The sequence below is a fragment of the Vidua macroura genome, chromosome Z, assembly GCF_024509145.1.
Source record: "Vidua macroura isolate BioBank_ID:100142 chromosome Z, ASM2450914v1, whole genome shotgun sequence".
In the NCBI taxonomy this organism is placed as follows: domain Eukaryota; kingdom Metazoa; phylum Chordata; class Aves; order Passeriformes; family Viduidae; genus Vidua; species Vidua macroura.
Window position 1 is genome coordinate 55,715,782 of NC_071611.1, and position 26,191 is coordinate 55,741,972.

Genomic DNA, 26,191 nt, shown 5'->3' on the forward strand with positions numbered 1-26,191 from the left:
CACAGATAATTGTTTGTGGATCTTTAACACCTTCTCCAGCACTCTTCACAAAATGTTGGGTTTGCCCTGGATACATCTTAGTTTGTTCTAAACAGTACTCCTAAGAACATCAGTAAGTATCGACAGACACAAGCCCAGAGTGTTTTATGTTTCACAAGGTACACCCCTTTATTATTATAATCACAAAAACATGATTTTGTACAGGAATGTTTAAGTGAACATTAATCAATGCAATTAAATTTGTTTCATAAAGATCAGGTAAACATACTACAGAACATCGTGTTGTAGAGAACAAAAATATCAGCTTTCTGACCTTGCAGCGCACGTTTTAGTGCAAGTATTAAGACACAATAGTGTTTAATTCAGCAATGTATTCCAGAACATCATGCCACAGTCCACTTAAAAGAGGGTCAGGACATGCAGCTTGTTAATAAAATGCTGTGGTATATAAAAAAAGCCACATGTTAATTCATAAAATATATAGTGGTTTATTTGGATGATTTAAAGTGATTTCACTGTGGAATTTAGTTTTATCCAGGACAAACATCCAGAGTGTCTTGTCATTTGGAATATTCTTCTTCTAGGCAATGGCTTTGGCTTCAGGTAGGAATGCCTCCCAGTATTTTATTAGCTTGAAGAGAAGAGAAAAATCACTCATTAGGTACTAAATGTTGAAAACCATAATGCATACCTACCTCCTCTTGCAGTAAACTTGCCTCCACAAGTAAGAATGTAGGTACTTATTCAAAGTAAGAATGTAGGTACTTATTCATTAATATTTTTAGATAGTGCAAGAAAAAAACGCAAGTAATAAATACACAAATCTGCTCATAACTATAGATATCTTGCCATAAGTTGAACACAATGTTATAGAATAAAATGATACAGATTTTTTTAAAGATCAGTCACTTACTCTTACCACTAAAGATACTGTTTTTTCGGATTTTTTAAATTAAACAAAGCTAGAGGGTTCTATTCCTGCCATTAGCAGAGGAAAGATCCCAGACTTTTTCTAGTAACAAGACCTACTTCTCAGACACTGAATACTGTTTTACTGCTTTCCAGTATTCAATAATATTCTGTACTTTTTAAAAAGAGCAACAAACATTTAAGAATCCAAGTCTCTTCAGTAAGTGTAAGTACATACTGATTACAATTTACTCTAATCTCTAAGTGAAAGTACTCATTCAGTTTGAGAAGATAACAAGACCCTCTGCTTGCCCATATCCCTAAGGGAACTTCTCCGTTGCTTCCCTGAATTACAGTTCTGCATGGGCTGGGAAACTGCAGTCATCATGTCATTCACCAATACAGCACGGACTAGCAGCTCTTTATACTTTAGAAACAGCTGTGCTTAAAGCCCATATTTTTCTAAGTAACCTAGTACGGAATGTATTATTTATTAACTTCTTCAAAGCTTAATATTTATCTTACCTGCTGTTGTGTTTGCACTAACGACTCTAAGTACTCGATAATAACAGTTTTAAAGTCTTTCACTCGTTCCTTCTGTTAATAAATAAATTATGGCATATTAACTTCTTCACAAATTTTACTTATAATGTCAATATTATGTACAATAGAACTGTCATTTACTTGGAAAAAATTATACATGCCTCAAATCTTCCCACTTCCTTGCGAATGGTTTTGGAGATCTGTTCAAAATCTTTTTCCCCTTGCTGAACTTTTGTCTCCCACTGGCAAAGGAAAAATATACAGAGGTAAGATTTTGTGTTGTCCACTCAGTCTATCTGTATCTGAATTTTTTTAGCACATTGATAGTCACTTAAGAGCTAAAAGGACCTATTTGATTGTTTTGGCCTATTTAAAAGAAAATCTTACAATAACAATTTCAAATTTGTGTTATAGGATGTCATCAGATCAATTACAACAAAGGTATTTTTAAGGCAATGCTATCTGTAGATAAAATGTAAAAGTATCTTAGTACTACTATTAAGAATATTTAACAACATTTAAAAATATTCTTTAGAAAACAAAATGGATCTCAAAGGCTTTACTTACTATTCCCTTTACAAACTCCATAAAAAGGAACCTAAACCTGTTCAATCAAGCTTGGAAGAGTCTCAAGTTAGTTCCCCATACTTTCCTAATTCCAGAAGAGATAAGTAGACCTTCATCTCTGCCTCTGGTCAAGTATTTGATTATTGCTATCATATTTCTGTTGCAAATGACAAGCTACCGAGGATTTGTTTATCTGCTTTCCAAAGCACAAGCCTTCTTTTTCAGTGGCAACTGTTTTCACAGAAAGCTGGACTAAGAGGTTACTAGAGGAAAATTCAGAGAAAGAGATGTTTCTTATGGGGTTATGCCATATTGGGAGCATTGCATTCGTGTAACAATATTCTCCTTAGTTTCTCTGAAAAGACATCCAGCTAGACAAGAAGGGATCATCAGTATCTACCTTGCCCTGTAACTGCTTTTACACACCTATTACATTATTAAAATTAAGGTAGTTGTGTAGATAAACTGAGAGAACCACAGAAGGCTAGCAGTTCTTTGAAATGCAACTGTATCTGTTCATATCAACATATTAACTGAGAACAAATACATTCAGTAACATTTATCTTCCTCAGAAAAAATCAGCAGGGAAGCAACATGCTTCAATATAACATCTTGCTGTTGGCAATCCAGAGGTCCTACTTATTTCACAAAAGCATTTTGTGATGCAATGTCAAGTTTCTACTGTGGTATGAGATAAACATCATCTATGTTCCAATAAACATCTCCATATTTATATTTTTAGTATATATTTATTCACAGTTCCCTGACTGCCCTTTCAGATTTACATTATGAAGCTTTTTATTAAGTCATAATAGTATCTTCTTCATGGAAGATCAGCCTGAACAGTTAGCTAATAACTGAAATATTATAAAACACGGCTAAGGAAGATTAGGATTGCCCATACCTTCCTACCACATCAAACAGAGGTGTCTGAGATATCTGCAAAAGCTTCTACAGGCCTAATGAATTCAACATTTCAGTTTCATCATGCCCAGGTCCTATGTGAATTATCATTGGGTAACAGTTTGCCATTTTATAGTATCTAACAAGGAGAAATTTCCTCATTCAATAAGGTATCTCTAGGACAGTCCATTGTCCCCTTATCCACAAAAAACAACCAAGTCATGGATGATGCTCAAGCTGCTTAGGCTTCCACTTCGCAATTCCTCTGCCAGAGGGTCCACTATTACAGATTTCAGCAGCTCCGAACACATTTCAGTGGCAGTGAGAATTTTCAATTGGCACACTTAAACTGTGGGTTTACTAAAAATGTTGTCTAGTTATCCAATAATGCAGGAAAAAGAATTCCTTGAGAAGAAAGCAATTGCTTTAATATTGGGACTGGGAAAGGACCACTATTTCCCACTACCAGTAACCAGGAAATTTATTGTGCATGCTGACATCAGTAGAGGCAATCAACAATAATGTGGTCACACAAGAGTAATGGTAGGTTTTCTCAGTAAACAAAGGACTTCTTTAAGGAAAAGAAAATCAAGTTAATGAGTAATTTAAATACTGCATGTGAAATATATCAAAGGGCAAAAAAAAAAAAAAAAAAAACCAAAGGAGCATGTGGTTAGTGACCAATGAGGAAGCCAAACAAAGCAATTGGGTAAAAGAGCTTGAAATCTGCAATAACATTCTTCCATTATTTAATGGGAGAGCACTAGAGCATATTCAGAATGCATTAGTGTTAAATAATTAAGTTGTCCTACCTCTTCAATTTCCTTAGTGAAGCATGATAGAGAAAGTGTATAAATTATGACACTTCAAAATGTTAGATTTATTTTTACTGAAATTACACCATATATACATGCACATATATATGGGTAGAAAAGCTGCATATTTAAGCAAAACATGAGAGTAGCTCTCTGTTAGTTGTCTTTGCTGGATTTACCCAAGTCATCTTAGCTTTAGAAACCAAGAAATGCTCCTCTGCCTATCCAAGTGAGCTGTTAGCAGTTAAAAGCATTAACTTGTCCATGTTCCCTCCCTCCCATCTCCCAGACTCTGTAGAGACAGTATTAACTGTCTTACTGATCTTACAATGAGTAAAAATTGCACACATGTAGTGTTTTAAGTAAATTCCTAAAAAATTTCAGTAAATATGGGAAACAGCAAGTAAGTGATTTGTAAACAAAAATGGTATAAAGCAGCATTAATGCAGAACGAATGAGCCAATGCAGAAAGTCTGACCTCCAAAATAATGTTTAATAACATTACCTCTTTTATCTCATCTTTAGCTTGCTGTAATTTATCAGGTTTGTTGGCTAGTTGGAGCTTTGCTTCAGCTTCACGTTTTTTTTGTAAAGTGACCTGAGCATCTTGCCACTTCTGCCAGCATTTCATTCGATGGTCAAATACACCCTGTGAGAATAGACAAACTTATAAACAACTGGAATTGTTAGAGCTATCTAAAGTCCCAGTAGGAAAAAATAATCCTAGGATAAAGCTGAAACAAGTATTGCACTACCATGTATTGCATTTCGCTTGACATCATGCTTGCACAGTTCAACACCTTACACAAATTATAGGCTGTTCAAGAACCCTTTTCAGAGGCACACACTTCAGTGCTCCAAATCATTTTATGCCCCTCGTTTTATCAAAACACTACCAAAACAACCACAATGAAGTGCTCTATCATGCAGACAATTCTCTAACTGCAGATACTAGCAAACTGTTCATGCATATGTATTGCATGCATTTTCAGCAACACGTTTATGTTAGCAATGAACTGAGGCAGCAGAAGTGAAGTACACATATCAAAAAAAAAAAAAAAAGTCAAAAGAAAAATATGTACTTCCAACAACCTGATAAGTTCAAAGGTATTTCTGGACAGAATTCACAGATACCTGTTCTCATGTCTAAACCTAATCATGCTGTGCAGCATAGCTTACACTTAAATTGAATATTTTCTTTAATGAGATACAGATCCACAAATTGAGTTTTTTTCTTATTTAAAGACATTACCAGCTGTCTACTAAATATAGAATACCAAATTATGTTCTTCTACATTTATGTATGCTGTATGCTTTATGTATGCCAAATACTGTACACAATCAATATTGCTCAAAGTAGATTTGCATTTTCTCCGGATCTAACCACTCCATTCACATCTTTGATCACAACCATTTATATAATTGGAGTAACTCATGAATGCTTTCACTTTACCCTGCTAGATCAGGCAAAAACCTAATTGTGTTATATGAGCAAATGCACACATTCATTTACCCTAAACCTATATGCTGAAGAATGTGACTTTAAATGCTAAATCAGTATTTTTCCTAGTAGTACTCACTTTTACTGCAGCAATCAGACGAATGTAATCACCAAGCAGTTCTGAGAACACATAGAAATCAGCAAAAGCTTGTTCTTGATGCAACTGGTCTATCTTCTCCTCAACCTCTGCAAGCTGAGACAAAGCTCTAGATAGAGCAGTGTGGTCCTCCGAGTTACCTAACATGGCAGCACTTTTAGCAAAGGCAGCGGTGTTGGCTGAAAGCTCTGAAACACAGGAGTAATGTTCAGCATGATTTAGTTAATTTAATCAGTGGAGTAGAGGTTTAACTTCACCAACTGAAAATAAGGTAAAGATCACAGTACGATACACAAGGACATCATAATGAAACCACATTTAAGAGAAAGACTCCTGTGCAAAAAAAGTCTCAATCAGTAAATGCTTTGCCAAGTCTGTTAATGTCATGCTTACTCTGTTCAGCAAAAATATGAAAAAAGTCACTTCAGTATTATCCAGTTGCCTACTTTAGAGAAAATGCAAACCCACAAAACAAAAGGAAAAATCACCTTTCACAAAATCACCACTCCCATGAGTGGAATTTATTTCTGTTGGGCTGTTTTACTGACTTTAAGTAACTTTTATATGTGCATACTGTAATGAATTGTCATATTCTGCTATGCCTTTAAAATAAAAAACAACCAAAGCTCACATATCATCAACATCTGTGGAAGTGAAGTTTTGAGCTTATTTATTAACAAATACTGGTGCAATTGTCTCAAATTCCATGTAAGTAATGTACAAAGTTTAGTTCCATGAAGGACCTTTGAACAAATGTTTGGTCCAAATTACTTCAGGTTAGTTTGCAATTTTGCTGCTCCTGCAGAACCATCAGAACACCAGAAGTGATTACAGAAGGAAGCTGTCTTCAGATATTTAAAACTTTTACAATTTAAACACAACTCTTAGAAAAAACCCAATGAATCAGTACTTCTTCAAATCTGTAAGATGTCAAATCAACCGTAAATAAAGATTTCCATTTTCCATTACTTCTTAAATACTCCTTAGCCTTGAGGATAGGTGGCTAAAGATATTTTTACTGCAGAAAGAAAATTTTGATTAGAATTATGAGAAAGCAACTTACGACATTTTCATGCACTTTTGGAAACACTCAGAGGTGACACCATATTTTAGCATAGTACAATATTATCAGCACACTTAATGGTCTTCTTGAGCTACAAATTCAAAATTGTGGTTTGTCTGGAGTTTTGTCTGGTTTGGTATGTTTTTTATTATGCTTGGTTTTTTTAATAATCTGATAGAAATCCATCTGACAAAGAGCAGCACAGGTTATTACAATATAAATGTACAGGTTTTGCTTATATCTAAAATAAGCAAACAAAAAGCTGATATTCTGTGACTACTTATCTTCCCAGAAAAGTTTACCTTAACAGTAGCTTGAGGGTATATCATTATGCAGACTAAATTAAGAATAAGAAAATCCTGTGTAAGCACTTAAACTCAGTTAACAGAGCAATACTGAACCAAAAGATGTTTAAATGGATTTATGCAGTCACTTTTTGTTCAGAAAATATTACTCTTGCCATGAGACCTAAAGATAAATTTATGGATGTCTACTGTAGTAGAATCACTTGCTAGGTGTGATAAAGAAACTGTGCAAGGGAAAAAAAAATATGCTGGATCATCCTAGTGACTCTAGGAATGACAGATACCCGGGTTAAATTTAAAATTAAAGGCAGGTATACAAAAATACGAGAGCAGTTTAAAATAGAAGATACAACTAAAAAATTCTTGCACTAAAATACATTGTGTAACTATTTTAGTTAAGAGTTCTGACATGCTGAGCTCTTGTCTCATCATTATGTCCTAAGGTTCATGTAAAAGTAAAGTTACCTTTTCTGTGGCAGACTAATGCTTCAACACTGGCATGAAGCTTCCTAAGTTGCTGATCCAGATTCTCAAATTGCTGCTGTTTTTCTTCAAACCACTGACAAAAGATGAAGGAGTCAAGCATTACAAATTAGATTACCAACAACATTTCTGGTTCTAAAGAAGCAAATTATCCAGGTGCTTCCAGGGTGGTCAACTGATACAGCTAAGAATTCAAGCCAATAAGGAAATTAATAACCCATTTTCACTTCTACAGCTTTAAAATGCAATTGTTGAGGCTCATTAATTCATCGCATTATTCAAGCTGAAAAATCAGCTCTTACTGCATCCGATTCATTCATCTTGATTGTCATTTTGTTGACAGCGTCGGCAGCCTTGTTCACCATTCTCAATATTCCTGCTCCACTCAGAGCCTGGGTGTTAACTGCTCTCGGCAGCTGGAATTGAATGACAAATAAGGGCAAAAAGACTGGTTAAAAGGATGGAGGTTTAACGGGGCACAAGGGGAAAGAAAAGGATATAGTGTTTTCTTTTGTCCTATGTGTTTCAATATAGTGGAATCTAATTTCTCAAATTTACTACTTCTACATTCTCAAGAGGAAAACTTAAAAATATAGACTATTTACTTTTCTTCTACATCTTTACATTTAAATGGAACAAACAAACCACTTGTCCAAAGCTGTTATGAACTAGCCAAATGTCCTAAATGGCCACCTATATGCTACAATGAACAAACTGCCACTACAGGAACAGAAAAGCTTATATTTATAACAGATTAGACAAAGGAAATTCTGTTACACATTTAATTGTAATGCAACACATACACTGCATGCTGATAATAAAAGGTTGATGACTTTTTGCTTTTCAATATAAGATTATAAATGTACCTCAAGTATCAAGAGAACATGTTATCTGCTTAGGTATTGAGAAGCCCTTGGAGTTAAATTAACAAGCTTTAAATTTAATTGATATTATTATTCAGGTTAGATTGAATATGCTATACAAGGTGGCCCATATGTCAGACCATTTACCCTTCATGTGATGTTTTGTCTGTCAGCAGCATTGACAAACCTACTGTAAGTTATCTATTGATGCTTTTGTCAGTACAGAGGCCTCTGTGACTTATTAGTATTACTAAAATACTGACATTAGCCAAAACATAATTCAGTATTAGAGTGAAACCATTATGCACATTTATAAAGAGATACGTTGTATCTTTAACAATGTATTTAATATTGTGAAAGGTACCAGAATAGTACAGGCGACTGAAATCCTTATTCACAAAAATACCTAGCCTGGTCAGCAGCACTGCCAGCATTTTCACATTATCATACCAATATACCTCAAGCTGAATTCCTAGAGGCAAGAGAGCTGCTTCCAAGCCAGTTTAATTTTAGATCTTACTTAACAAGCAGTAACATCAGAACTGAAAAGACCTACTCACTTGAAAAGTCACTATACAGCAAATAGCTTTTTGTCACTACCATTTTAAGTTTTACCAGAGCCTGAGGCACACCATTACCTAAGTAGCCTCTGCCGTTATAGCCCATGAAGGGTATGGTCCACTTGACTTCATATTAATTCAGGGGATTAGGTCTCAATACAAAGTGAATATATTGCTTGGTAGGTTATCATATGTAGAAATAAATAAGAGAAGTTAAAAGAACATAAATACCTCAGAACTTTCCAAGAACTGTCTCAAATCTGGATCCTGTAGCAAGGTTGGGTGCTTTACTGTTCGTTGTAGATACCTATGATTTTAAAAATTAAAATATCAGGAAATAGAACAGATTTAATGTCCCTGACTGCACATAATGCAGTGCCATGCACTCCATACTACAACATAACATACTAAAGTTTGGGTAGTTTTCAAAGTTTGGTAAAGTTTTCACAGCACAGTTTATTTACACCAGAAACTACTTAATGTGGGGACTGCCATATCTGTATGTTGCACAGTGGTAAAATAATACGCGTCTTACTTCAAACAGCTGAGTGAAGACTCCTTTATTAAACAGTTTATGCCAGAAAAAAAATGAACTTTAAACATTTTTGTAAACTGCACTGGAAAGGCTTCTTGTTATAGGTAATTCTGGCTGATTTATTTTAGAGTTATAGGAAATCTTGGACAAGTTAGTTGATTCTGGTCTAGGTATAAACTATTTATGTGCTGGATAGATGAGAGTCTTCAATCCATTTAGTTGTCATACATGCACAAGTACAATTGAATGTAACACATTCCTTTTATTTTTCTGCACTTCTGCTTAGACCTCAAGTGCAATTTTTTATCCACCCTTCATTAGGTACGACCACCAGATCCTCATCTGTTTTTTCCTGAAGAAGGTAAGGATTGCAATTAAACTATTTTACACATTAGATTGCTCAACTTTTTTTCCTTGTTCCATACTCTGTATGAAGTACAAGTTAAGGTTAAGGTGGCACTCTACCAGGGATAGGACCTTTCCCCGACAAAGATACTTGGACAGCATCAGCTGTGTATCAGTACTGGGTGACAGAGATCCAGTATCTCTTATGCCAAAATTCAGCAAGTCACATCAATATCATCAATGCACATCATCAGAAGCCCATTTTACTTTCAAGTGATTGAAGGCCTCTTCACCTGCCTTCCTGCCCAACAGCTGATTGGCTATGGAATAAATATATTACTGTAATTGTCTTAATTCTTTCAACCCAAAATGTTTACAGAAGCTGGTAATGGTAGTTTTACTTACTGAACCTCTGCAATCTTAATTTTAAGCCTGAAACAAGTCATCTGTAATCATTTTTATGAATAAGGCTACTCTTCCTGTTATTAATGGGAATTAGTCAATTTCTACACAAAAATTTGACAGTTGTATACAGTCTCCAGAATTCACGTAAGTACAGATCACCAGTGCTGCAATTACAGAACCCATATAGTGTAGTACAAGCAATTCTGAGCCTAAATAAATTTTAGATACACACATTACCTTTCTAGAGCTGCTCTTCTTTTCTCCACAAATTCAGTAGATGAAGAATCTTCTTTGCCTACTTTAACCTTGGTCATGCCTTGAAGGAAACAGCATCATATTGATTTTATTTTATCACAGATAAATCATTAACATAACTGATGTGATTAGAATATAAGGCTCACCTAAGTTTACATATTTAAATCAAATTACAGTGAAAAACACTACATAGGAACATAAAAAAAATCAACTACATGCTGCATGGTTTTGTGGAAGTAGCTCTGTGAAATAATCAATTTCCTGTGACATATTAATTGCGACTAATAGGTAAGCAAAACTAGCTCAAGTTGCATTTATGAAAACAATGTAAATGCTGATCAGAGTCTGACTGGCAACTCACATCCAGAAAAAGAAAACAGTTAGCCATATAAAGTAGAATACAAAAATGTTCTCAGATTATAAGCCTAGTCACTGGTAAGCTTATTACCATTATTTTCATTCTACTATTTTTTCTTTTAATTTCTAAAACTAATCGTTTTTTAATTAACTAATGCAAACTAACAAGTTCTGAAAATTCTGAACTGAACTGCATGGAGAACAGAATCAGCAGAATAAAATATATGTAGCCTTACAGTGCTTTCTCTGACCAAGACAAGAGTAGCAACCAGTTATTGATGTGCCATAGCACAGGAAATAAATTCAACCTCAGCAACAGAAGAGCTCTAAAACAGTCAGACTGAACTCACTATTTGTTATGCTAAAGATCTAAACTTGGAGTTTGGCAATCTGAGTCCCATCAAAAACACCATGAAACACTGGCCATCAATAATTATTATTATTTCCTGAAAAACAGGAAAGGTATTTTATTATACAGTCCAGATAGCTGTCTGATTTCTAGCTTTAGTATATTTCTTATCCGTTACTTTTGTGTCTCTTTAGCTAAGTTTTGAGATTCTGATGATGTACCCACTGATCTGTCAGGTCAACAGTTCGCTAAGTTCCTCACCCAATCTCCCTTCCGGATTTAAGTTTCACATAGTAACCCCTGGAGGAGACAAACAGCAAAGCCTTACAGGAACAAGAAGGAACCCTTAACCTCTCAGCCTTAGTTTTTTCCCTACTCTGCAACATGATGAAAATAAATCTGATAAAGATTTTTTTTCCAAAAGTATTCTACACAGTGCAATGTAAAAAACCCATAAATTTGTCAGTAAAATTGAGTATGTCTGCAAATAGAAATGATTAAAGTATTCAAGAGAAACTGAGGTAATTCATATGCCTCATCTTTTTACATTACAGTATTACTATACAATAATATTTTATTGTAGAAAGAAGGAAATCCTGTGGCTTAATACAAAAGAGCCTTCATAGATGAACTTTGAACAGAAGTTCATAGGGAAAAACTGAATACACAAACAAATGACCCATATGAGGAATTCCTACCCTGTAAAAATGACAGTTGTTTCTAAACATCTTGCCACATTTCTTTCTCTGCTAATATAAGCCTATTTAAATGCCAGTGTAAAGACTGTTCCTGTAGACCAAGCACTATTTCTTCACAGGAAAAAATTCATGACATAACAGATTATTTTCTTTAGAAAATGTGATTTTCATACACACTTACGTAAATAGTGAGGTACCTTAATGAATGTCCAATTCCAGTTCACAATTGATTAATTTTTCTCCTTTTGTTCCACAGTCAGTAATGATGGACTTGAATTTGTAGCTAAGATCTAAAATTCCAGCCCCTACCACTCATCACCACAATAAAACTGTAGCTTTAAACTCCAGGTGTTACCAACAGTATAACAGAATGAACAGACATGGACTTCGTTACAACACACACTGCATAACACTGAATGTATGACATTATGTATTAAGACTTTAAATATAAACATGCATAATGTAAAGACTATAATCTTACTTTCAGCTGTTTTGTCAGCTCTCTGCTTTAAGATGCATTATTTCAAAAAACACCAGAATCAACTCCTTCTTTTCTCCAGAACTGGAAATGTACTGACTATATGCTCTTGAACTAAGTAACACCTGTGAAGTTCAACTTTAAAGAGGGAGTTTCATGCTCTTTTGAAAATATTCTATAGTTTGAGTTTTCCCAACCTACCTGTAGCTTAAAGTCTCTACACAAGGCTTTGAAGCGCTAGCCAGTGCTTGCTTGTGCTACAGTATGTCCCGCCATTTTACCGTCTTCCAGGTATATCAATTTTTATGCTGGCTTTATTCAAGTGGTAGCTGAAATCCAGTCTAAGCTGAATTCGACTGTGGTGCAACTACTACATTTTCATGTAAATGCACACTGTCATAAATCCCTTAAATGTTGTATAATCCAAAGGACATGATCAGAAACCTCATTCCATTTCCATAAGCCCTGTTAGCATTTGGAATTAAACTTATTTTTGTTACAGGAAAAACTGATTATTATGGAATTACCCATAAATTTCAAGAACTACCAAAAATTCAGGTCAACTTTTCAGTCTCACAGGCTTAAAAGCACAGTGCTTTTCCACAGAAGTAAAATCATGAATTTTCCAAGCCTCTGGCTGCCTACGTCTACTCAATCTGCCTACTCCTACTTACATGAAAAACTGCTGCTCTGATTATCTTTACGGACTAAACTACTGAAAAGAAGTTCTGCTATTGCCTCCATATCAAACAACATTCTAGATTCAAATCACTTATTTATATGAATAACACAAAAGTCTTTAACAGGCTTTACTGTTTTAAATATTTACCTATTTTGAAAGAACCTCTCCTGCTTAGAGATCACAAAACTGAAGACTGTATTAATGTATCAGGCATGCTTCTTAGCTCATGGAGAAAGGATCTGATCCTTTAAGGTATTCAACCCAGAAGTCGTTTTTTGCATTAAAACCTTGCAAAATTTATGAGAGATTTTGCATTCACCATGATCAAAAGAAACAAAAAGAAGTATCAGAGATCTGAAGTATGTATGAAGCTCTATATATATGAAGTGTATATGAAGCTCAATTGGCAAGCAATTGATAACAGATCAACTTAAAAATAAACTTTCTTTTAACATCCATGTTTTGGTAGGTTAATCAGCTCTTGAAAGGCAACAGCAAAGAAGGAATCACAGATAAGAAACACAAGGCCACGCATTAAGAGACATCCTTCTCATTATCAACACTAGTCTGAGTTTGGAAGAGGCCAATACATATCTTTCCAATTTAACATGAACTTTTGGAAAATATAGAACATGAAGAATATTTGGACCACCTGAGAAAAAAGCAGTATTTATGCAGCAGAGTAATTTGTATTCAGTTACTTAAATGTCACCTTACTGGAACTGCACTTACCTACAATACTTTTTTCTGGAGCTGGAGGCACAATACAACCAATATGCATGTATTTTGTTGCTAATTTGCTGTGCAGGCCAAGAAAATCACTGAATCTTCTTTTCACAGAGAATTCATTTTTGTGGAATACTGAAAGTGATGTCTAAAAAAAAATAAAATTACTGACCCATCACAGCTACAATACAAAGTATTGACAAATTTTTGTTGCACTGCCTACCTTTGTTGTTACTCTGTATGCCATATAAGCATTCATGCCATCTCCTGTAAGAAAATTAAAATACTTATTCCAGGGCAAGGTAGTGTAATCCTGCCATACACTTTTTAGTCCAAAAAATACATTAAATAGATTTCCATTTAGATACTAAAAATTGCCAAAGGAATACTAAAGAGGAAATCATGCTAAAATCTAGGAATAGTCTTCAAGGAATAAGACAGTCTACAATCTGAATTTTTAGGCTTAAGGAACTTACCTACTTTCTCTGGGTCTGATACATTGATTTCTATATCAAACAAATCTCCATTTGCTTCCTCTTCAATCTAGGAAAAAAATATATACCACATTTAACAAGGTAATGGACATCCATATTACCTATGGGTACAAGGATAAGGATATAGAGGAAGGAGGAGAAAAAGTCAGTATGTTTGTGTAATTATGAAACATTTCCAGTCCCCAATGTTAATATACTTTCCAACACTGACTGTGACTGCAATCAAAGTTCTTAGGGTAAACCTGGTAGTGCTAAGTCTACAGCTGGATTCAAATGATCCTAAAGGTCTTTTCCAAACTAAATGGTCCTGTGATTTCAGTTTTAAGACTTCCTGCAAAACCTCTCAGTACAGGAAACTTAGGGGTCTGTTCATTGTATCACCTACAATGCCAGCAGGCATTGTGGTTCCCAACAATTCTCATTTGCAATGCTTCCATGTGTCTGTAATCAAAGAACAGACATTCCTTTTCATTAACAGTATCTGTAGCGGAAGAGCTTGGGAAGGGAAAAGCAGTAGATAAAAAAATTTCTGATACTTCTCTGAGTTCTGTTCTTCCAGAATTTCATAATCCTTCACGTACTATACCTAAAAAGAGAGATCTTAAGAAATGCCGTGGTAGAAGGGACAATACCAGGGCTGAAGGGGGCAAAATCAGAATCAAATGCCATCATGTGGTATCTAGGGAAGCAAGCATCTTTGAGTCACAGGTAAGTCTTGTTTGCAAAGTCACTGTCTGGTTAGAGAACTCACTAGAATGAATGGCATTCAGCAATGTCCATGCTTTGACTGGAACATCAAAAGTAAATAGAAATGTTAAGACTACAATTACCCTCAGCTGTTTGTTACATGCAAGATAATGCTAAAAACTGCTTGTTCAATTTCCCCATTAGGAACAGCTTCAGAAATACAAGGTGAAACTGTAACATGTTATTTTACATTGATATAATTTCCTTGTATCAAGTTCACAGCTTACTCCTACACACACTTTTAAAGTACCTATTCTGAAGGAATAGAACTTTGTTCTCCTAAGACTACATATCTCAAATATAATCACCTCAGTAGTGAATTGTTCAAATTCACACTAAACTTCTTTTGCAAAACAAGGCAAGGTATAATGCCATGTGCCAACATTTAGGAACGGGCATTTTAAAACAAGGTAAAACTTAAAAATCCAAATGAAACATTTCCCTAGTTTAGAGTTTACAGCATACCTCTTCTCTGGATCTATCAAAAATCACTGGGGATGTTACGCTTTTCGATTCCATTCTGGGAGCTATCAATGTGGTAGGTGTTACAGGAGTGACTGCAGGAGTAGATTCTGGTGAAAGTATTGGATCCCTCTCCGGACTGTCCAATGAAACTTCTTCTGTTGCTTCTAGATAAACATATTGAGTTAGCAATAAATTTCCTGTGCAACACAATTGGATATGCATCACAAAGACAACAAACATGCATGATACAGAATGATGACAAAATAAATAGCACCCATTTGTGAAGGATAATGTTTTTCAATATATAGCTAAAAACAGATATGGCATTTGGGCTTGTAATGCAGAATGGGTTAAATTAAGACTAATATTGCCTTTTTTTTTGTATACTGTTCAGTAAGAGTATTTTAAAGCAGTCACAAGCTACAAATAATTTATTTCTGTATGACATTTTGTTAATTAATTTTTTTTACCACAGGAGCAGCACTTTTTCATCACCTGTTTTGCACTCTGAACAACAGCTGATTTAGTCATATAGGATGGTAACTAAGCCATATAACAATTGAAGTTACACACCCCCACCCCTGCCAAGTACCCCACTAACTGTAAAGAAGCAGTATTAGCAGGTGAGACATTATCTTTAGTCTATCTCCATTCTATTTGGAGCTTGCTAGACCTAAATACATACTTTACAATCTATAAACAGTCTTTGTTAGGGATCACTGTCAAGTTGCTTAACTCCAAAAGAACATGAAGATAGGTCTTTCTGCTGTAGGAGACAACTACATATGCTTAATTAACATTCTACAGCCAACCACAACAAGTTTCTATCAACACTCAAGCACAGGCCTTAATCTCAGCAATACACAGAGCTTGTTTCTTTATTTTTCACCAGCAGTTTTTGTGAAATATCATCTTAGAAAATGCAAGTTTGTAATTCTTCATTAGCATCTCACTTTGGCCACAAGTTATTTTTACTAGTCACACTTCCAAATGTCAGACCTTTAACATTCTGACATAGCTTGAATGATTAAATTGGCTTATTATCTTTGAAAATTTGTCCATGTGTACACATAAAATTGGAAGTAAACTTAAGCAGAAGCTGTTATGTAGAACATAGGACAAGCTATTAAAAAAGGCTTCTCTGGGCACTGCAGTATTTCAGAGACTTTACTGAACTGAACTGACTCTAAAAATTACTACACCAAAGTCATAGCCCATGGTCCTTATTATTATATCAGAAGTACTAAACATAACCTTAATGAGAACAGATGTAGTTTTAATGCAACAGTTACACATTAATATGACCACCTTCTGACTTCAAAACTGTAGGTTCACATGCTTTCATGCATTTATTTCTTGCAAAATAACTGAACAAGCAGATTCTAAAAAGCAGCAAGCATTTGCACAACCTCTTCATATCAGACACATTACATGACAACGGTCTGACAGACACCATCACCTAGAAGCTTTTCTGTTCCGAAGTGCCTGAAGAACATATCTTGTGTATATATGCATTTATACAAAATAACCCAGAACTAAAGATTATAAAGTTTCTTTTGGAATGATTACATCAGGTAATCAATGAGGATGAGATGACTGTATTCAAAGCAGACTGTCAGCTGACTAACTCAATATGAAGTAATAGGGAAAACGATAGCATTGAGATGTAATATTCAGAATCATCTTTGCACATAATATATTCCAAATATTCCAGCTCCTTTCTTGAATAGGTAATGCTCCTACAACTGTAATTGATAGCAACAATAGCCCATGTTAGGATAGTTGAAAACTGACACTGAAGTAGCAACTGATTTATGGACCTTTAGAAACATTCTGTCTATTAACAGATCACTTATCAGAACTTTCACATCTTTTTCTAAGCATGTAATACTGTCAACTGTCAGAGACACAACCATGCACTAGTGAAGTGACAGGACTGGTCCTATGTGCCAGTTTGTTACCTTTCCATTAAAACAAGAGTATTAAGAAGGAAATACTTGCAATAGAATCTGAATTATCTCTCTTTAGAACAGGAAAAAAGATTGGGACAGCTTATGCATGATTATTAAGTAGAAAACAAGAAACTAACTTAAGTCATGCATTTCCACACAAACAGATTTGAATATTTTGAATGACAAAATTATAAAGACTATTCTTACTGTCAGCAGAACATGTTAGTGACCAGCTTAATGCTCCCACACTACACACCACAGAGAAACTTATAAACAAACTCAACTAACAACATTCTTCACAAGAAAAAACCTGTACAACACTGTCAAACTACTTATAAGGTTTCAATTCTCCCTCTCAGAAAAGCACACTTCTTTCAGTCCAAGGATGAAAGGGTTTGTGAAGGCATGCTACAAGAAAATAATCATTACCAGCAAAGAGGTCTTCTCTGTCACCATCCAGCATGATTTCTGCTGGCTTTGGACCATTGGAGTTTGTGCTGAGGTCTTCTGCAGGAAGACTTGCTGGCTCTGGAGACGAAGGACTTGACTGTGTTTAAAAAAAAAAAAAAAAAGTGCAGTAATTATAAGAGAACCAGAGAACCAGTTGCCATGTGTCAGTATATAAGAATTATTGCAACATTGTTTCATTGCAAAGAAACAAAAGAAGATGTACAGAAAGGGAACTCTGTCAGCTATTTCCATTTCCCATCCCTAGCATAGAAACAACAAATAAAAGATATGAGCTAGTCAACAGCTCTTAATTTCTTTGTTTGAGAGAAAAAACAGTCAACAGTTTCTTCAGGTTTAATTAATGTGAAACAAAAGCTGCTACAGAATGATCTAGAATGAGTTTATTACTAATGCCAAATGTAATTTGATTATTATGTTCCTCCTGGGAAGGCTTGGATTTAAATCTGGATTTGTACATAGCCTAAAATCAATCAAGAAATCTCCAAGTGCTCTGTGATTGAAAAGAACGTATTAATGCCACCCAAACAATTAAAGGCTGCTTGGACCTTTTCTGCGAGAATTTTGTGAGAAATTTTGTTAGCTATGCAATAGGATTACTGCCACAGAGGATCAGAGGATCACAATGTATTGTACATGGAAGCTGGGCTTGCCACAGATACAAATTTTTAATTCACTGAAGACTAGAACTTGCCCTGTTGAAGACACTAAGGAAAACTAAAGCAATATTGAAACTGGTCCACAAATAAGTATGTGTTACACCTAACAGCCGAAGGTTTTAAGCAATTTCACAACTCAGAAGTAGCATACTTCAGAAGAAATGTTCTGTCTCTCCCACCAGTGCTGTGTAGAAGGGCAAGTTCAAAACCTTGCATTCCAGCTAGAACAGAAAAGCATGGAAATACTTGATTTCTCAATGCTTGAGGTTCAAGAGTCTAAAAGTTTTATCAGCAAAAGCAGTTCTTCACTGAAACATCATAGGTACTCATTCCAAACCAGTTTTGCTGCTATTCAGCTTTGAACAGCAATCCATTTACATTTTGATAGACTGGAGTTTTAGGACACAGTGGGAATCCCACATTGCCACAGACGCAGAATGCATGTAGGTTTGTGCTTGTCAAGTCATTGCCATGAAAAACAGACATAGCGAAGAAAAGCCTTCCTGAACCTTTATAGCACATAAAGCAGAGAGCTTTCTGCTTTATCACTTAATTATGCTCTTGCTTAATGAATGGTGGAAGAGAGCCCTTGGAGAATGCTTATACCTTCAAGCTATTCACTCAGTCTATCTTAGTTTTATTGGAAGTAGCTATTTCAGTTACTAATGATTATTTTTGACTATACCTGGCTTCTAATCACAAAACTGTTCAATCAGACACAAAATTCACTTTGAACACTTAAATCTGATCAACCCATGGAAAATATCTGCATGCCTAAAGTTACAAGTTAACCAAAGGTCAATACAGAGGTATTCCCACTGTAGATAAAGATAGAAATTCCTCTAAGAATGGCTATAAATACATGCCACCAAATCTCTTTCTGTTACCGAGCCGGGAAAGATCCTGTCCAATGGCACAGTTAAAGCCAGTATTTCTGCACTGGATACCAGGCTTCATAGCTGTAGTTAGTAGAGCAGTTACAGGCAGCTCTCTCCAAACTCCACATGAGAATATTTGCAAACAGTGAAGACTTAAACAGACCTTATGGGAACCTCAGAAATCTGAAGAGCAAAGCTGACCAGATGGATATTCCATACCATAACCATGCTCAGCAAAGCTATGGCGAAGAAGGACGGAAAGGATACCTGGAGTTAGAACATTTGTCTAAGTCACCATTACACTTCTCTCTTCCTGGAGATGGCTAAGCACAAGCCTGCCCATGGAAGAGGTGAATAAATGCAACTTTTATTCTACCTGTTAAATTCTCTTCATCTCTGTCCACTAGTCTTCTCATTTTTTCCTTTCCAATTCTTCTCTCCCATGCCAGGGGGAGTCATGAATGCCAGACAGAAATAAACTTCAACAAGCTGACAGGTGAATAAGGTCCCTACTTGTCTATTAATCTTTCTGCAGGTCTTTGGTCTTTTAAACAGCTGTGTTCTCAGACAAGATGAATTAAGAATGGGATTAAATATATTCACTAAGAGTTGTGACTTTATAAGAAAAAGACAATGTGTAGAAGCATCTTAAAAATTATTCATGGTCTGAACACTGCATCAGCTTGTTTAAGAGTTTTCAAATTAAGTATAGTTTCTTCTCTTCAAAATGGGCATAGTTCTCAGGGAACTACAAAAACCCAGCAAGGCACAACCCTTAGGTATCAAAAACTGAGTCAATAATTTCTAATAACTTGATTATTTTGCACAGCCAGTGGGTCAGAAAGTGCCATCCAGCCTCTCAAAAACCAAAAAAAGCACCAATGTCTGCGAACAATATATTAAGCTGTTTCAGTTACAGTCTTCTATGGATGAGAGCTAGAAGACAGGACCCCAGCTTTGCTTCTTTATCTCTACAAAATACAGCTAAAATGGCCAATGAAAATGCCTGTCGAAGGAGTCAGTAGTTAATGCAGTAAAAATCTCTTTATCAGACAAGACATGGAGATGAGACTAACAAAAACCTCATGGCTCAGACAAATAGCACAGCCATTTAGAAACTTTAAACTTACTCAATGCCAAGGATTCACAAAATGTCACAAACACATCCATTTCCTGAAAGGTACATAGCTGTGAAATTTCTGAACAAGTCCTGAGCTGAAGGTTTGGTGAAGCCTCCAATAATCGAGATTCTCAATGGCCAGGACATCCAGGTATGCAGGACAGTCAGGATCCTCCCATGTTTTTCTTGAGAACAAGTTTCTGGTAAGATGCTCATGGGCCTATTCCAGTTTACAATGTCAATAACAAGCTCTATTTTCTGTTCTTTTATTGTCCATTAAACCTGGAGGCAATAACCAAGTATTTTACAGCTCTAACTTATGAAGAAACAAGAACAAGATCTTGCATTTTCTGCTGGCTGAAATTATAGCTCTAGACATTAGGACATCCTCCTTTCTCTTAATAGTAGGGTACCCACCAAACTAGTCCTGCTTGCATGAGCCCCTCCTAGCTCCCCTCAGTCAAAACACAGAGGCATGACAAAAGGTGGCCATCATAATATTGTAGTTGTTTAGGTTAACCCAGCTCACTGTCTGAAACAGGGTTACTGGAGCTCACAAATCACAGTGTGGGCAGAGATAATAAACTCAATGGCAGGACAGTGTCATTTGTAGCAGAAAGATGATACAAGCAGCCACATTGGAATGAATTTCCACAAACTTCCATTACAGCCTGGATTTAAGATCAAGCAAAGAGACACACATTTTCAGCAGAATTACACCAATCAATCTTGGATACATACCTAGCTTTCTGCAAAGGTATAGTACAGTATTGAAGGACTTAGTGCTTTCCTGTCTGATATTCCAGTGGGAGCGTTACTGCTTCCACAGTAATGGCCACTGTTAAACTGAGTGGATATTAATAAAGCCATCTGGACTTCTGTGGCTATCTAGTGCTTTGCTTCATGTACAAAAACCAAATAGATACTGCAGATCTTTAACATAAACTCATCAACTGGCAATGAGATTATTACACATCCTGCCCTAAATGACAGTCCTTGATAAATTACCACATCTACTGCTTACTGATTATTTTCAAGTTCCTCCATGTATTTTTCCATTAAAAAAACCCACCAACAAACGGAAGTATGGGAATGCAAATGTATGTTTTAATGAGTAGATGGCAGCCTAGGTTCCTGTGTTCACATGGCACCTTCATGAAAGACAGACTGGCAATACAGAGATAAGTGAGAAGTTTAGGGAAAATGAAATAAGAAATGGTGCAACATATAAAAAAGGAAGATTACAAAGACACAGACTGGTGCATGAAGGACAAAGAAGGTAGAAATGGTGAAAAGAGAGTAGCAGTGACCATTTTTTCAGAAAATCTAATGTATATCTTACACATATGTCACCAAATTTGACTATCATGCAATTGTTTGTGGACCCTTCTAATGGGAGCAGAGTACACAGACAGCAAATTAGCAGTTTGTTGATTAAACTTATAATAGGGAGTGATTCTTCTCATAAATCACAAGTAACTTCCAGAACTTCTTGCTGTGCAAATCATGGACACCCTTTAATAAAAACAAAACTAAACAACAACCAAAAAACAAAAACACCACATCACAAAAAAAAAAAAACCAAACAAAAACAAAACCAAACCCAACTAAAAAACAAAACACCCAAAAAAAACCCCAAAAACAAAAACCACACCAAAAAAAACCAACACCAAAACCACAAAAACACCAAAACAAAACCCCACCAAAATCCATGCACTTGAAATTTTAGCAAGTAGATAAGTCTACCTAGACCTCAGGAAGACACCGAGCTACAAAAACCTGATACCTATGAGAGCAGTGCAGATGCCAACCTGCACATATATATAATAACCAGCAATATTATTCACATGGGACTCACTACAGATTATCACTGCAAATGCAATTTTGGCTTAAACCATTTACATGATTCATCCTGGCTGTTTTCACTAATGAAAGCTACTCTGGCAGCTAAAGGAAAACCTCTCAGTAACCTTGAATGTAAGAGAGGCAGTTGTCCACACTCACAATACAGCTGGCACAATGAAAACAAAATAATCATTCTCATTCTACTACTCATAAGCACTGCGGATATCTGACAATAAAATCAGCATCCCACCAGCTCAGACAAGCTGCTGCCCAACCTCGTTCCCAGCTCATTGGAGTCCTAAGACCACAGGAAGGAAGAGTTCTCATTCTCTGCCATATAGCCAATTTTCAAGTCCTAAAACGTGTTTCCAGTGCACCCCAGAAATCCCAGTTGTTACACCCCAGTGAGATCCTTCTAATGTTTTATTTTCTATAATTGGGAGTGTTAAATTCAAGACATTAACTTTTTTACAACATGCACAGAGAAAATATTCTCCATTCGAATCCACTGAAGTAACTAAGCCTCTGTACATAAATGCTACATATTTGCCATTCACAATTTACACTGAATGCATATTTTTTTCAAAGGCAATTTAGCCTGTGTTTTCCAAATGGAAACTTTGTTAATAGGGAAGGTATTTGAAAGATGCATTAGAAAACACACAGCTTTTCCACTCTACAATAGAATTCTAGACAGGAAAGGCGCAGCACGCGTTTTGTGAACTGCCAAGAGAATGAAAGCAAGATAAAATAGGAAGGAACTGAAATTAATCATGCTAAAAGCAAACAGACAGCTCCAAGATAAACCAGTTGGGAACCCTTTCAAAGTACCAAAGCTCTCAAGTAAGTTGGGTTTGGACCACAGTGTCTTTTGCTACACTCTCACTTCTGGTATCAGCAACCAAATACATTATTAACTACAAAAAGTGTGACACTATTCTGTTCTTACTATACAACTCCCACTGCCATTTATAATCAGTTTGTCCGTGAATATTTACTAGATTAAAGTAACACTCAAGACAAAAGTTTAACTAGGCCTGCATCATCAGACAATCATTTTTCTCTGGACTATGGTACTCTATACACTGAATCCACCAATTTATATTCAAGCTAGTAAGAAGTCCAAAGTCAATTTTCATTACCTCTTTCTTCCAAATCTGCAAGAAAATCACAAGATTAAGGCAGTGCCCTAAATGCTGATGTCAGAAAAAGCTTACTGACACAGCTTTTAAGCTTCTCTTTAAGCAACAAGGCTTCCCCTTTCCACTCAGAGACTCTATCCCAAACAGTGTACACAAACAAAGCAGCACAGTGGAATTGTCAGCAATTGATACAAGGCCCATTTCTTTGCCAATGTTTGCAGTTAGAGGAGTTTCAGTAACTTTTTTATCTCATGGTAATTGTGATTTGGACACTACATCTATCTTATCTCCTGCAGTTTTAGTTCCAGACAACATCAATAAAAACATTGTTTGTGTTACACTGCAGCCTTTCTCTGTGCACTGAAAAAGACTCCAGTAATATATAACGTGTAACACAGAGATGCACAGAAGTCTACTCATGCAATTCTTCTCAAGTGCAGATTCACATAATTTCTTATTCCTTCAGTGCATTTTTTCCACAGATCTTTTCCTACCAATGCACAGATTACACATCTATAAAAAGAAAAAAAGAAAGTAGCTTGAGAAAAGTGACTTTAAAATACATGTTGTCCTAGGGTAGGACGGAATTCTTTCCCCAGACTTGCCCTGAACAGGACAAATACAAAACCCTTTTTGTATACTGCAGGGTTTTTTGTTAAGGATAGACAACAGCCAGAGTAAAATCAAAGAAATATGCACCAATACTATTTCTGTAAAAGTCAGGGACAGAAAACTCTTCAGGAAAAGAGGAACAGAACAATTTGCTTTATAAATCTATGCACAATAAGAATCAAGTTCTTCCAGAAGATACTGGCAAGACACGTAGGTGGAACGTGACCATAACAACGTGCCAAAAAGGCTCCCACTACAACGAATGAACACATAAGTGTTTCTCATGTCTTCTCGTGCTTCTTTCCCAGCAGGTCCCAGCAGCCGCCGCAGACCAGCACTGCGTCGGCTCCCTTGCAAGAAACCTCAGAGACAAATAAGTTCCTACAAGATTCGGAAACTGAAACTGAGTGAAGCCTCGGAAAGAGGCCAAACAAAAAAAATGGGTCGTTATTAATCCACTCAAAGTCTAAGGCGAAGACACACACACCCACGCACACATACCCCAGCGAAACTGGAAAGAGGTAAGGTGAGAATAATTTCCCTGGCAGCACAAGAAGAGGGTAAAATAAGGGAAAACGGCGGTACTTGGAGAAAAGAGTTTTGAACTTCTCTTGGCAGCAGAAGCCCCCTGCTCTCCGTGAGGGAAGCACCGAGTAGCCGAAGCAGAGGTGGGCGGTGGGGGCCGCGGCCGGAGGCAGGTCGGCAGGGGCAGCGGCAGGGCGGGGGCCTGGGCAGAAGTGAGGGGGCCCCGGGCAGGAGCGAAATACCGGCGGCCTGACGGGGAGGAGAGGGGAAGGGAGGGAAAGGGAGGAAAGGGCCCGGCGGCCCCGGGCCGGCCAGGGGCGCAAGGCCTGCAGCGGAGGGCGAGCTTTCCTCCTCACCTCCAGGGTGGACACGGTGCTGGTGAAGAGGTCCTCGCCGTCCTCCAGCTCCTCGAGGTCGGCGGGCCGCGTCTCCCCCAGCGGCGGCGGCTCCCGCTCCGCCGCCATCTTCCCCTCCGGCACGGCCCCCGCGCTCACGTGACCACCCCACCGCCCCGCCGGCACGTGACCGCGGCGGCCGGGGGGGGGCGGGGCCAGTGTCCGCAGGCCGCGCCGCGTCCACGGCCCCTCCTCGAACCCCTGCTGCAGGCCCTGCCACATCCTCAGCCCCTTACCCTTCTCAAGAAGAGGTAAAGAGGCAGAGTTCCCTAAGTTAGCTTGGTTATTTTTGGTCACTCATTAAAAAGGGTATGTGAGAAGTTTAGCTTCTTTGCTTAAAAGTAGCATTGTAATTATAGTCGGGCTAAAGAGATCTGTGGCCCCAAAAACCTATTATAGGGGTTTTTTTGTGTGTGTGTGTCAGAGGGGTCAAGAAATAACCCGAAGATAACTATAGGACCTGGATTTTTAACTAACCAAGGTTCGATGTTGAAAAACTGGATTAGTAAATCTGTGTGGAAAAAGAACCAAAATTAGAGAAAAGCATTCAAGAAAATAAATTGGACAATTAATGCTGCAGGAAAATTTAGGAGGACTGCAAAAAGCCAATCACATAGGAGACTGTGATATGTTACTGCAAAAAGCAAAACCCCAGTTTAAAACCAAGCCTCATCCTTGTTAATCTGGGTATTAATATGTATGTCATTTGACAAATACATAAGAGCTGTCAGCTCTACCTCATGCTACTAAGTAAAAATCTAAGAGAGGAGGAAGCTACTCATGTATCCTAATGGAAACGACAGCCACCCCTTCCTTTGCAGCCAATAAATCCACCTCTGTAATGCTGTGTGAGATGGATATGAATTAAGCTGCAAAGCTGCTGAGCACTAGAAGTAGAAATACCAAAGCTAAGTTTACATGTGGAACTTGTGTATATGCCATGTGCCTGCCATATGCTTTAATTACCTGGTTATGTGATAAGATTTTACAGGAGCCCTCTTCCCAAGGAGCATTTACTACAGTTTTGCCTTCTTTCCTAGCAGCTCTGTATTCATTTATTGTATGCAGTCTGAAGTCTACACTGAAGAAAAAGGATTTGTCTTCTCAGATTCATTTCTCTGAGGTCTGTCACTGCCTGTTTCACAGGCACTGATGAACTTTATCTTTAGGATATGATGCCCATTACACAGGAACTGAGCAGAGGTAGAAAAATTTTAACCTAAAATGTTTACTGACCTGGGTGCCCTATTTTTAGGAGTAGGCTTTTATTTCTTTCCTTCTCCATTGTGTCATTTTCCTCCCTTTATTGGCCCTTGTCAGGTCCCAAACCTTCTTGATTAGCCTTGGGAGCCATTGAGAACCCTCCAAAAAAGGTAATTTCTGGTTTTGGCCCACCAGCCAATGGTTCCTCCAAATCAGTATGTTGGCTGCCTGAAACTGTTACTGTACA

At 36.9% G+C, this 26,191-nt stretch overlaps 1 protein-coding gene across 2 annotated transcripts; it reads right to left on the minus strand.

Moving 5' to 3' along the window:
- Positions 1–464: 464 nt before the first annotated feature.
- On the minus strand, positions 465–24,849 carry SNX2 (sorting nexin 2). 2 transcript variants are annotated; one of them, XM_054003142.1, is made up of 15 exons: positions 24,703–24,849; positions 17,527–17,644; positions 15,146–15,309; positions 13,916–13,982; positions 13,663–13,706; positions 13,446–13,587; positions 10,132–10,210; positions 8,841–8,916; positions 7,489–7,602; positions 7,169–7,262; positions 5,318–5,523; positions 4,243–4,386; positions 1,614–1,694; positions 1,435–1,506; positions 465–631 (listed from the first exon to the last, which is right to left on the minus strand). In XM_054003142.1, the coding sequence occupies exons 1-15, from the start codon at positions 24,808–24,810 to the stop codon at positions 581–583; spliced, it is 1,560 nt and encodes a 519-aa protein (XP_053859117.1). In that variant the 5' UTR covers positions 24,811–24,849; the 3' UTR covers positions 465–580. The 2 variants fall into 2 exon arrangements, with proteins under 2 accessions (XP_053859117.1, XP_053859118.1); XM_054003143.1 differs by lacking the exon at positions 17,527–17,644 and having other exon boundaries at positions 24,703–24,785.
- Between the last annotated feature and the right edge of the window lie 1,342 nt (positions 24,850–26,191).

Coding starts and splice junctions, on each gene's coding strand:
- SNX2 (XM_054003142.1), bottom strand. CDS start 24,810: ATGGCGGCGGAGCGGGAGCCGCCGCCGCTGGGGGAGACGCGGCCCGCC. Junction 13,707..13,915: donor ATCAGACCCAGAGAAAGTAG/GTAAGTTCCTTA, acceptor ATTTTCTTACAG/GAGATGGCATGAATGCTTAT. Junction 632..1,434: donor TAGTGCAAACACAACAGCAG/GTAAGATAAATA, acceptor CTTCTCTTCAAG/CTAATAAAATACTGGGAGGC.